The sequence below is a fragment of the Crinia signifera genome, chromosome 4 (assembly GCF_055691185.1).
Source record: "Crinia signifera chromosome 4, ASM5569118v1, whole genome shotgun sequence".
In the NCBI taxonomy this organism is placed as follows: Eukaryota; Metazoa; Chordata; class Amphibia; order Anura; family Myobatrachidae; genus Crinia; species Crinia signifera.
This window is the reverse complement of record NC_139220.1, coordinates 23096381-23108693: the sequence shown is the minus strand read 5'-3', so window position 1 is coordinate 23108693 and position 12313 is coordinate 23096381. Positions and strand designations below refer to the sequence as shown.

At 36.9% G+C, this 12313-nt stretch overlaps 1 protein-coding gene across 1 annotated transcript in view; it reads right to left on the bottom strand.

The window, feature by feature from the left end:
* Positions 1-513: 513 nt before the first annotated feature.
* Positions 514-12313, bottom strand: part of GABRA6 (gamma-aminobutyric acid type A receptor subunit alpha6) — a 52280-nt gene continuing 40480 nt past the window's right edge. Inside the window, exons 5-7 of the mRNA XM_083179580.1 lie at positions 11745-11897; positions 6457-6713; positions 514-859 (exon numbers count right to left, since the gene is read on the bottom strand). Coding sequence (XP_083035706.1) covers positions 569-859; positions 6457-6713; positions 11745-11897 — 701 coding nt within the window. The 3' untranslated portion in view covers positions 514-568. The remainder of the gene's footprint in view (positions 860-6456; positions 6714-11744; positions 11898-12313) is intronic.

Below are 12313 nucleotides of genomic sequence, written 5' to 3'. Positions count from 1 at the left end.
TAAATTGTACAATTTCTAAAGAAACAATGCACATTTGGTAAACTGTATGGCTGAAAAGTAAATTTTAGTGCAATTTTACACAATTCTCAGGTGAAATTTATAAAGGAAAAAGGAAAAATGCACAAAAGCATTAAATTTATTATAGAAAATATAACAGTATTTGCTGTTTAAAATTAATAAAATCATTATTGTAAAAAAAAATTGTAATAAACTTTTTAAAAACTTTTTTAAAATGCCAACAAAATTGTTACTAATTGTTTGAAAATGCTTAAGACAAATATGGCTGTACCAAATGTATTGTGGAGAGATATGGGAAAATATGATTTCTTCCTTTTTTCATTCTTTATATTAAACATGAGCATTAAATAATGATACAGTATGATGTATTATTTGGTGCATTTATATTTTAGTTTGTAAATAAGTCTCATTTCATGTTATATCAAAATGTCATACAATGTAATGTTATACAAATGTAAATAAGGACATTTATTATTTAATGTGTCATATATTTAATGTTAAATATATTATTATAAAATTAAAAGACGCCTACCTTTCTCTCCCCAAAAGATCAATCATTACGATTTAACTCCATTGTATCTTTTGAAAGATAAACAACCCAGTACACTAAATTGAATCCTGCAAATGCCACTGGAAATAGTATTCTGGCATATTGATCTATTTTACTAGTTCCACTATGCGGACTTGATGATATTCCTAGTTGTGTAAGGTCTGGAGTGGGTAATTCTGTTTGTTGAAAAAATGGATCTCTGTAGGGTGGTATGTTTTCTTCAAATGTTAAATTGCCTTGAGAAATCATTGAGTTAATTCTTTTCTTTAAGTTGCAGTTGGAATCAGAGTGCTGTAGATACAAAAAGTAATTTTAGAACGCAAATAAGGTACCAAATGCATATAATTAATGGACTATAATTATAACTGTTATTAGTTTATATGTACTAGACAATAGCACATATTATGTATCAAGTACAGTAGTACAAGTAGATTGATATACTAAGATACTAACTGTTTCAAGTACTGTTTTCTAAACAGACCGAAGTAGCAGAATATAGGTAGAATTGTATAAAATTACATTTTAAAGGTTGGGGAAAATAGGCCATTACCGCAATGTTCATGGACAACAGTATGTGGTTTTGTGACCATGATCCTAAAAACAGGGAATTGGCCTGGGATTTTTTTTCTAAGGACCTGGGTGGGTCTTAAAAAAATGATTAGCCTCAAGGGATCAATTAGCCTGCAATAAATTATACTTTCTAAAATATACCTTAAAGTTTTTTTTGTTTGTTTTTTATAATAAGTCACTAACATCTTTTTTTCATCAGATATTCTACTTGATGTCATTCATCAGCTCAAATAATAAAAAAAAATGTTGCTATTTTATGATTCAGTCAGTAAATATGATAGTATACTGTATAACCTTTCATGAGTAATATTCATTTAGCTTGGAGTTTTCTTTGAGTACATTCAACTATGCAGACCATTTTTTATTTATTATTTGTACTCCTGTTACAGAAAAAAAATTTTTTCAAGAGTTTAAAAATTTGAATGAAACATTTTTTAATAATGACTCAATACATTATTTTAAAGCATTTATTGTTGCTTACCCAACTTCACTACAATATATACACCAGACGCTGTTATAATTGTGTTATTTGGAGTGCCAGACCTACAAACAGTATATATATATATATATATATATATATATATATATATATATATATATATACTGTTTGTAGGTCCGGCACTCCAAATAACACAATTCCAACAGCGTCTGGTGCCCTCACAAAATGGATAGGATAGGGATATAGTAGGTGCGGCACTTAGACATCGAAGCTTCAATCAGGAAATTGCATAGTTATTAGCAACGTTTCAGTTTATTATAACTGTTTTCAAACAGTTATACTTAACTGAAACGTTGCTAATAACTATGCAATTTCCTGATTGAAACTTCGATGTCTGAGTGCGGCACCTTCATATCCCTATATATCCCTATATACATAGATCAGGTACCCCATTCTTTGAGAGGAGGGAATAGAAACAAGAAACTGTTACAAAAAGAAAGCAAATGGATTTTTTCCATTGAAGGCCTAAATTCTCATTAAGCCCTTTTGGTGCTAGAGTCTCTAGCACCAAAAGGGCTTAATGAGAATTTAGGCCTTCAATGCTTTCTGTAACAGTTCCTCGCTGTTAGATACAGATAGTTCTTATCCCTGCTAGCCCTCATAGGCCTGTCCCTAATTGACTGTCCCTCTTCTTCTGTAATTTTGTCCCCAAATTCGTTATAAATTGTACATCTTTAATTTTATTATTATTAATATCACTTGCAACTTCCTTTGACTCATCAGAGCTTCAATAGTGGCAACCAGTGAAGGTTGCTCAGCTAGTAGACAATTTAAACAATATAATATACAGTAAATACATTAATATTGATCCTGATGTAAAGCATTGCAGCTCATACATTATATACTATATATATTTTAATAGTTTGTATATATTTTAATCACTGGTGTGCTTTTTCTTTCTTCAATGTATATGCATTTCTCGCATTTTCTTAATCTTGTATACTTTGCACTTTTATTTTTCAGGTTTTATTTTATCATGTCGCTAGGCAACGCTCCGGGCTCTCTGGTATTGTGGAGGCAGGATGTTAGCCTGATCAGCTGACCGGGGAAGTGTATTGCCGGGACCTGTTACTTCCGAGTAGCGGTGCTTTAGTGTTTAGCTCCATTGCTGGGGGGAATACAGAGCAGGAGGAACAGCTCCCGGAGGCTGAATATGGCCGTGACCAGGTGAGTGCAGCTGGTTGCTGATTAATGTGGGGGCAGGTTTGTTTCGTTTCGCTAGATAAACATGTTGGTTTGTACATTGCCCTTTGTATGTCCTTGATAACAGGTATCTACCCGAAACGCCGTCGGGCAATAAAGGCTTTTTATTATCACTAAAGCAAGACTGGTGAGTGCCGCCTCCTTCACAGCACTACATAACGGAGTGAATACTCCTAGGAAGGCACCGCAGCATTTGACAGCCCCAAAAAAGTGAGTGCCGGACTTTGCATCCCATATATATATATATATATATATATATATATATATATATGTACAGTATATGCCGTGGAAAGGACATTTCACTCAGGACTTGAGTGGATGTCGGTACTTGCTCTGGTGCCTCCTTGTGAGAGCAAAGCATGTATCCTGAGAAAGGAGTAGCTGAACCCCGAAACATTGAACATTTGTTGGATTAAAACCAATCCACTGTTTCACTGTTACCTGAAGTCTCAGAGTGCCAATTCTTCCACTTATCTAGCAGTGATGTTACATCTGTACTTGTCCTGCAGTGCCGCCGTGTGACTGTCTATGGCAAGCTTTTCTACGTTAACCCCTATGTAATATAAGTAAATATTTTTTATGCACTTTATTTATCTTTTTTTCCCGATATATATATATATATACACATACACATACATATATAAGGATAGCAGGGTGAGAACTAATAACTCATAATGTATTCGCAATCATTTCAAATAAGTCTAAAAGTTTTAAAACCACTACTTACAAAATTTGGTTTATTTCTATGGGGGTGCGATGTACTGTAATAATGGGAAAATGTGTTCAAAACGTAAAAAATTACGTTTTACCACATTTCCCATACATAAAATTAATAGATAGAATTGTCTTATAAACACTTATGCGTTAGTCTCTCATTGTTCCCATTGATTGTCCTATTGGTTGGTCTATGCAACTCATGTGCAAAAGGACTCCTGGTCCTAAACCTAGCATGAAAGGCCCCAGGGGAATGCAGTTGTAGGGGCCCATGCTGAGAGGTGTGGTCATCCTCCAGAGGGGGTGACCACCAAAGATAGAGGCAAAGATAGATGTTTCGCTATTGAATTGCCAGAGTCTGGAATCCTCCACCTAGAGGAGCAGGTGGACCCTCAGTTGGTGGGGTCTACCGGGGTGGGGTTTTCCCCCCACTCCTCTGCAGTTCAGTCCAACTCTTCAGCCAAAATTCTTCATGCTGCAATGTACAGCCATTATGGGAAGAGCTATACTTTGTGATTATAATCAGAAATCTACAGTAAATGTATACTGGTGTTATTTACATGGCTATGCATGTTGTTTGTTTGATGCATCCTGTCCTGTGCAACCAACTCCACCAACTTAAGAGTTGGGAAAGGAACTGTTGTTTGACAAAGCTCTTTGCATATATTGCACTGTGTAAAAGTGCAGACATTATAACAAAGAATAAACAGAAGTTCAAGAAGTACAATTTCTTAGTACATAAAAAAAATGGTTTTCTAATGCTGTAATAGGCTACAATGGAATCATGTTTAAAAAATATCTTTGAAGCAATTTCTAGTTAATGACAAACTGTTCAATGAGTAAATGTTTCTGTAGAAATTCGGTCACAGGTGTTCCGGATCTAACAGCAGTGTTCTAATGTATCTGATGATGATTAATCGAGCGTTTTGGCAGGCAAAGATAGTTTTTCCTGGACCTATTTTATTTATTAGTATTTTTCATGTTTGGTCCTGCAAACATCTGTGTTCCGGAGCTTTATCACTTTTTTTAATGGCCCATTATGTGGAAGTAGCGATTGGCATGATTAGTAAAATCATTTGGACTGGAACGGTATACAAATAATTTCATTTTTGTCAAAATTATCTAATCAGAATTCCTACCATTGTTTTCCGGGCAAACAGATTGAGGCGAATTAGAGTTGGTTGCAAACTGGTCATAGTTTATTATTGTAAAATCCACGGTTAAACATAAAACTTTTAATGTTGTATGCTGCAAAATGTGTTCAGGTTGGCAATAGTAGCAGTCACCCGGTTTACGCCAGGTTTTTGTCACATACATTTATGTCCAGGTTTGTACCATTTCATTTGCTTGAAAAACAATTTTAACACTATTAAGCATCAATAAAACTCTAAAGAACTCTCCAATACTGCAGGAACAAATCACCATCTTATGCACAAAGAAAATAATCGGTACTTGTGTAGTTTCACGGCGCCAGCGTGCTACTTCCGGGTTCTACGCTCGCCACAAACTATGTTAAAAAAAGTAACTTAACTCCATGCCAACATGGATAGTTCATACCCCCACTATCCATGTTGGCATGAAGTTGATTTTAAATAGCGTGGCGAGCCACCGAGCCCGCAGCGTGGGCGAGCGAAGCGAGTCCCCGCAAGGGGACTCAAGACGCACGGCGCCATACTGGCGCCGTGAAACTACACAAGTACCAAATAATCTATGCCCATGAATATATAATGAGACAATACTCTAGCGGCACATCCTTCATCTTTGGAAGAGAGCTAAAGTTGTGCCAAATGGTCATGGCCAGTTGCTGCTCCAGAGGAGGGGATGCAGCACAGTTCAAAATTCAAATATGAAAGTGAAACCAACTGCCAGTGAGACAGTTTAAACTGTGCTCCAACACCCCCTCTAGAGCCATCTCTAGTCATGGTGCTCTTTCTTAGAAATATACTTGTACCTGACCACTCACAAGTGAAAACTAATTTTCGCACCCCAATCTCAAAAACTGTCTATAATTTCAATATTAGAATACCATTAGATACCATCTTTCCCTATCCAGTTGCAGTCATGCATACAATAATTTCCAGAATCACGCAAGGCTTCATACAGTAGACACACATGGCTCATCTCTGCCCATGCACAGATTAAAATCTAGTAATATTAGTAGAAACATACGTCACTCAAACGACATCATCAGCCCGATTGTTTTCCCAATGGACAAAATGGATATGTGTGGGTTTTCTTGAAACATGGTTTAATTTACCTAAACCCTTTAAGGCAGGGATTTTCATGCTTTTTACCTTGTGTCACACTAAATAAGATTTTAAAATTGCTAAGGCACACCATGAGATCCCCACAGGGCAAAACACATTGGCTCCCACAGGAAAAAAAACAAACCTATTGGCCCCTATAAAAAAACAATCACACTGGTCCCCACAGGTAAAAAAATTAAAATACATTGGCCCTTTACATGAAAAGAAGAGACCAGTAAGTAACAGTTGAACTGGTGGTGGCTGTAAACTGGTTTGGGCATCTCTAGATCTGGTGGCACACTTGAGAACAGCTCAAGGCGTACTATTGAGCAAAGTGGTTGAAAAACACTGCTCTAAGGGATAAACCAATAGTTACACCTTTTAGGCCAAACTTTTGGTTTTCCTTACTTATTGTTTTATTGTTATACATTGTATGAACTATTATAGCGTTGCCCCAAAGCAAAAAAAAATAGGGGCCCTGGATGCAACTGAGCAGAACAGGGGACCTCCTCTGAGCATGATTTGTCATGTCTAGGTGGTCTTAGGGGGAGCACAGAGAAATTTGACAACAATGTGATGTTATCCATATATTTAGATTATAAAATAAATCCATTATAAAAAAATGTTCTTTTAATACAGCTGTGTGAAAACCTTACCGTAATAATCTCTTCATCGGAGGTTACAGTCACAGCCACCGCTGCTGCTAATGCAGATTCTTTAGCAACTTTCATCATAGCCTGTTGAGTCTGCATATTGGTGAAATAATTAACTGCAGCAAACTCAATAAGAGCCGAGAAGACGAAGGCGAAGCAGACAGCAATGAACCAATCCATGGCGGTAGCGTAAGATACTTTCGGAAAAGAATGTCTTGCACTGATGCTTAATGTGGTCATGGTTAGAACAGTTGTAATTCCTTGGAAATAGTTGAAAAAGAGAGTCATTTTAGTATTTTACATCCAGATCGTCCATAAGTTAAGTATCATCCATAAGTTAAGTATAGTGGCATAAATCTTTGGCTAAATCAACTTGGTAACTGTATGGGAAATTAATGGATTTCGTACTATGTGAAGCAAATGGATTTCGTACTCAATGGCTATATTGTAGCAGCCTAAATGGAGTATAAGAGCACTCCATTCTAAATTATTTAGTAAGAGTTTCCTTAATATGAAAGGTATTCACATGCCTACTGTACTTAGACTTAGAGAATGAGTGGCTGCTCCTTACATTAGTAAAACATATTTTCTATAGTGCTCATCTTGGCAATAGATGGCCTGAAACTAGGATTTTCATCCCCCGGGGCAAGGCAGTCATTTGGTTCTGTTCAGTCTCTCACCTTTGATAAAGCTGCCTTATACAGTGAAACGGGTCAGTACTACTAACCTCTGCACCCTAGTTTGACACCCATACCACTACAACTCTATAAACCAGCCCTGCCAACACCTGCTGTGGACACTCTGATCGAGACCCCCTGCTGGATAGCGGAACAGCCCCGCCATTAACAGCTGCTGGAGACACAGAACCCAAGTTCATATAGTCCTCCATTGGAAGTTGTTAAAATAATTCAGCAAGCCGACACTATTCACACTACATGAGGAACAGGTACTTCTCCACCTGTAGGTGGATGGCAACTACAGTACTGTATTTGCATCTTTCTGTGACTCTCAGAGACGGCTTAATCTTCAGAGGTGTAGTAGGAAAGAGCAGTTTCCTTTGTGAAATATTGGGTGGCAATTAATGAAATGCAGCTGGTTATGTTATTATGTTTTAATGACTAAATTGTTGTGTTATATTTATGATTAATAAGTTGTATTAAGTACAGCACTGCTATTGTCTTTTTCTGTTCTTCTTGCACAGGTGAAACAGACTGTATCTAAGCGCCTCCATGGCCCTCCCCTAACGGGGGTCCTTTTTTCCTTCCTTTATCCTGGGGCATACAACCTTCAAGCCCTCTCCCCCCCCCCCCCCCCCACCCACCCACAAATTGCACCCCTGCAATAGAAAATATTTTTGGGAGGCAATTTATCATCAAAATAATCTCACAGAGGCAGTTGAGTGATACATAGCACCCTGGCAATACTGCTTTCAGAACAAGCAACTGTATGTGCTTTCACCTATCGCTATCTCAAATCAATCTTTGCCAGATCTTGGGCATTTATTATTTGGAACTTGGTCACAAGAAAAGCAATTGCATGCAACTGTTCTGTTTTATATAAATGTTGTTGGAGTGTCATCAGCAAGGAACTCGGGTTCTGTGCTAGTCTGAGTTATAATTATAGAGATAGGAAGCCTGTTTCATGTGGATCTATTGTACCCAACAGCTATGGCGGGGGGGATTGTGGGCGGATCCTCATTCACCTGAAGACATATGGATCCCTACATTAGCCCAACAGAAATTCCCAATAGGCCTCACGGCATCACACAATCACAGCCCTTTTGAGTCAGACTCCAAATTAGTCCCAAAAAACTATACATTTAAAGAATCATACAAAATAGAATTTTTATTTTTTTTAGCATTTTGTACAAATGCTTAATAATTCTTATGAGTTGTACATGAAATGTTTTGAATGGTCTAGTCTTAATAATGTTCTGAGTTCTGATGTGACTGTGCTAATATGACAAGTTTAATTAAAACTTAAACCTCTTTATGGCAAACGGTTAAAAAAACTAATTTTGTATGGCAGAGAAATTTTCCTTCATTTATTGTAAATTATTGTGATTGTGACATCTATGACAACTCAACTGAAGCCATATCTGTGACATTGTGCCCCATACATGGAAATATCTGATCACTCAGCACTGATCAATTTGGGCATACACATGGCTGCTTAAATTTGGACAGAGCTAGTCCTTTGGCCAAAGGCGCAGTTAGCAGTCAGCTGGTGGACTGCTGTCAGTTCGAATTGATATTCAAATTCAGTTTGCATCTGCTATAGTTTGCCGGTGATTTAACATATAAGCAATAGGGCATTGCCAAATCTATTTAAAATAGCCAAAATGTCTGCTTACTCTATATGGATAAATGTAATAGGCAAGTTGAGCTCTTAACGCTTTGAGTGCCAACATCTCTGCGAGAGATGCACAAAATATCCACTAAAAATGCCAGTGTCTCTGTGAGAGATGCGCCAAATATTGGCTAAAAATGCCAACGTCGCTTAAATTTGTTATATGAATTTAAATAAAAAATATTGTGTTAAAAAAGATTATATTTCCCATATAAGGTAACGTTACAGGTCATGATGATGAATAAAAATGTTTGCTTGGCCAATTTTGACAAATTCACTTGGCACTCAAAGGGTTAAGTTTTATGTTTTCAAATACCTTAACAATATTGAAAATACTCTCTCTTTTTTTAAGACATTGTTTTGGCACTACAGCTTTATTCACCCAGATACAGTCATTACAAAATGTTTTTTTTTTTTTTTTTTTTTTTTACAGTACATGTTCATCACTAGAGCTGATAAAAATGGTTAGGCAAAGGTTATATATTTGAAGGTTGTTATTATTATTATTATTATTATTATTATTATTATTATTATTATTATTATTATTATTTGGCAGTCAAGTAGGTGAAACCAGTTTCAGAATTTAGAAGTAAAAAATAATTGATAACATCTGTAAAAAAAAAAAAAATCTGTCTTGGAAAATGAAATATATATTTTAAAAAAAAATCTAAAAATAACAATAGCACAATTTTTTTAAATACATTTATTTATTTATTTATTTATTTATTTATTTGATCCAATAGTAAAAGTTTAACTGTAATACATGTATTAAATTTCTGTTGAATAAAATCCTGGATACCTCCTAAAATAGTACTGAAAATATGTACATAATAAGGTATGTGTGTTTATGTATGCAGTACACAGTAGTTAATAATGGACAGGAGTGTGTCCATTCACACGGGGTGGCCACGGGAAAAGATGGCTGCCAGGCTGTGGCCATCCCAACCATTAAAAACTCTTGTGCACGGCTCGGCTTCTTGGCCTTGCGGAGTTTCGCCGTCCGGTATCAGCCGGAGCTTGTGAAACCACCAATAGCACCTCTTCCTGTAAAGAATGTCTCCCACCTGTACCTTGTTAAAACCTTGATATATGTGAATGTTTCTATCGTGTCCCCCTTTCCCTTCTCTGCTATAAAGTATACATATTAAGATATTTTAGTCTTTTTACAACTTAAAAGTTGTGTATTGTAGGCCCTGCAGCATTTTAGTTGCCCTTCTTTGTACAGTCTGTACAGATGCACATTACTCACTGACACATTTTAAAAGATCCACAGGTGGAGCTAATTACGTCACTTGTGATTCTATAAGGAGACCTGCAAAACATGCTCCGTGTGGGGTCCTGAGGACCGACTATGAGAACCTGTGATCTGTCCTGATAAAAACTTCAAGCTGAGTTGGAACATTCTACAGAACATTGGTTTTAATTTTTATCATGTTTTTGTTTGGATTGGTTTTTGGGTTGTTTAAAATAAATCAATAACAATTGGCAAACATTTTTTTTAAAACAATATAAATCAATAACCAAAAACACGAAACCATGTCCTTTTTTGCAATCCAAAACCTAAAGTGTTAAAATTCAAATTCCAAACCAGAATACGTTCCAAACTGGGACTCGGTTTGGACCGGAACTCCTCAGAAGATCCGGACTGGGTTTTGATTTCGGCTCAGAGATACAAAATGTGGAGAACCGAACCACACAACTCTAGTCTAAATAATATAATTAAACAGAATACAACACCAAATAACAAAGCAATTACATACAGTATCATTTTCTATTACAGCTGCTAAAAAACGAAACCAAAGGCCTGTATCTAAAAAGGGCAAATTCCATTTTAAGCTGAGATCAATAAAATGTCAGATAGAAAAGGGAATAAGAAAACTGCCCAGCTTGATCTCTTATTCCCAGGATAAAGGAATCATAAACAATCAGAATACAATAAGATAAAACAAGCATATAATACTTTTTTTACCAATATATAACTAGTATAGTGAACTTATATTCTTTGATATTAAGAACTCAAGCTGTTACTTTTGGTCTAATGAATGGATGACCATATTTGTACATACAGGCGGCGATTCAGGTTGGCTCAGAAAGTAGCTTAAATTTGCTGCTTACCGAGCGTTTTATTGCCGCGATCCCTGCTGCTGAGGAATACATGCTCTGCTGTGTGGATGGATGTACTCGCTGACATCCATTTGCATGCAAGCATACGGGGGAATTATCATTCAATGGCCACCGACCATCAAAAGATTGTTTTCCCCCGTTCGCAAATAAAAGTCAGCCTAGACTGATCTTTATTTGCCTCGAAGATGTCCGAGAACAGGGTGGGGCTGACGTCATGTGACAACAGCCACCCGCCCCATGCAGGCTTTGGCATTATTCTGGGCACACCCACCATTTTTGTGGGCATGCCCAGGAAACTCTGGGTGTCCCCATGCACCAGCCCTATGTATGCCTCCTTCCTGCCCACCTCTTTGTGAATGCCTCAGAGACTGTAAAAGCAGCCCCGTACATGCGTCTATCCACATATACTCATGTGCAGAGCCATACCATCGGTCCTCAGATCAAATTTGGCTTTTATCGAGCCAACCTGAATACCCCCACAGTACTAGAACCAACGAATTGACAACAAGTAATGAAAGAGTAATATATAGATTGAAGACTTGGCATCTAACGTCATAAGCTAGATACATAAACATGTTAATCCATACCAGCAACAGTTCTGGCTGGAACCGATTCTTTGTTGATCCAGAACACAACTTGGGACAACACAACAGTCATGCTGCATGGGATGTATGTATGGATGATGTAATAGCCTATTTTCCTTCGCAGGAAGAACAGGACGACTTGCTGTGAATATTCACCTACAACAAATAAATAATGGGATGGTGAATGAATGAGGAAATGGAAGTTATGTGGCAAATACGGGGTGCAGGCCATACCAAAAACTGTCCTGGCTGGAACGGATTCCTTGTTGATCCAAAAAGAAACCTGAGAAAGAATGACCGTCATTATGCATGGGATATATGTCTGTATCACAAAATAGCCCATTTTCCTTTGCAGGTGGAAATGCACCGTCATTACAACATATTCACCTGTGGATAGGAAGCAAAGAGACATAAATCATTGTCAAGTTCTCACGTAGGACGATTAGGATACAGATTCGTGATTTCATACAAACAAAAAATCTGACGGGACTGAAATTTATTTATACTAGTATGTACAGTAAAGGTGCGCATACATGTTACAATTATTGTATACAATATTGTATACAATATCGCATCTTGGTTTTGCGATGAGATCAGATGAGATGAGATCTAGTACAAAAAGTATGTGCTGCATATACTTTTTGTACTAGATCTCATCTCATCTTATCACAAAACCGAGATGCGATGAGATGCGATATTGTATGCAATATTGTATACAATTATTGTAACGTGTATGGGCACCTTCAGAACTAGAATTATCTACTTTAAGTTGGGAAATCAAATAATAAAAATGCATACAATAA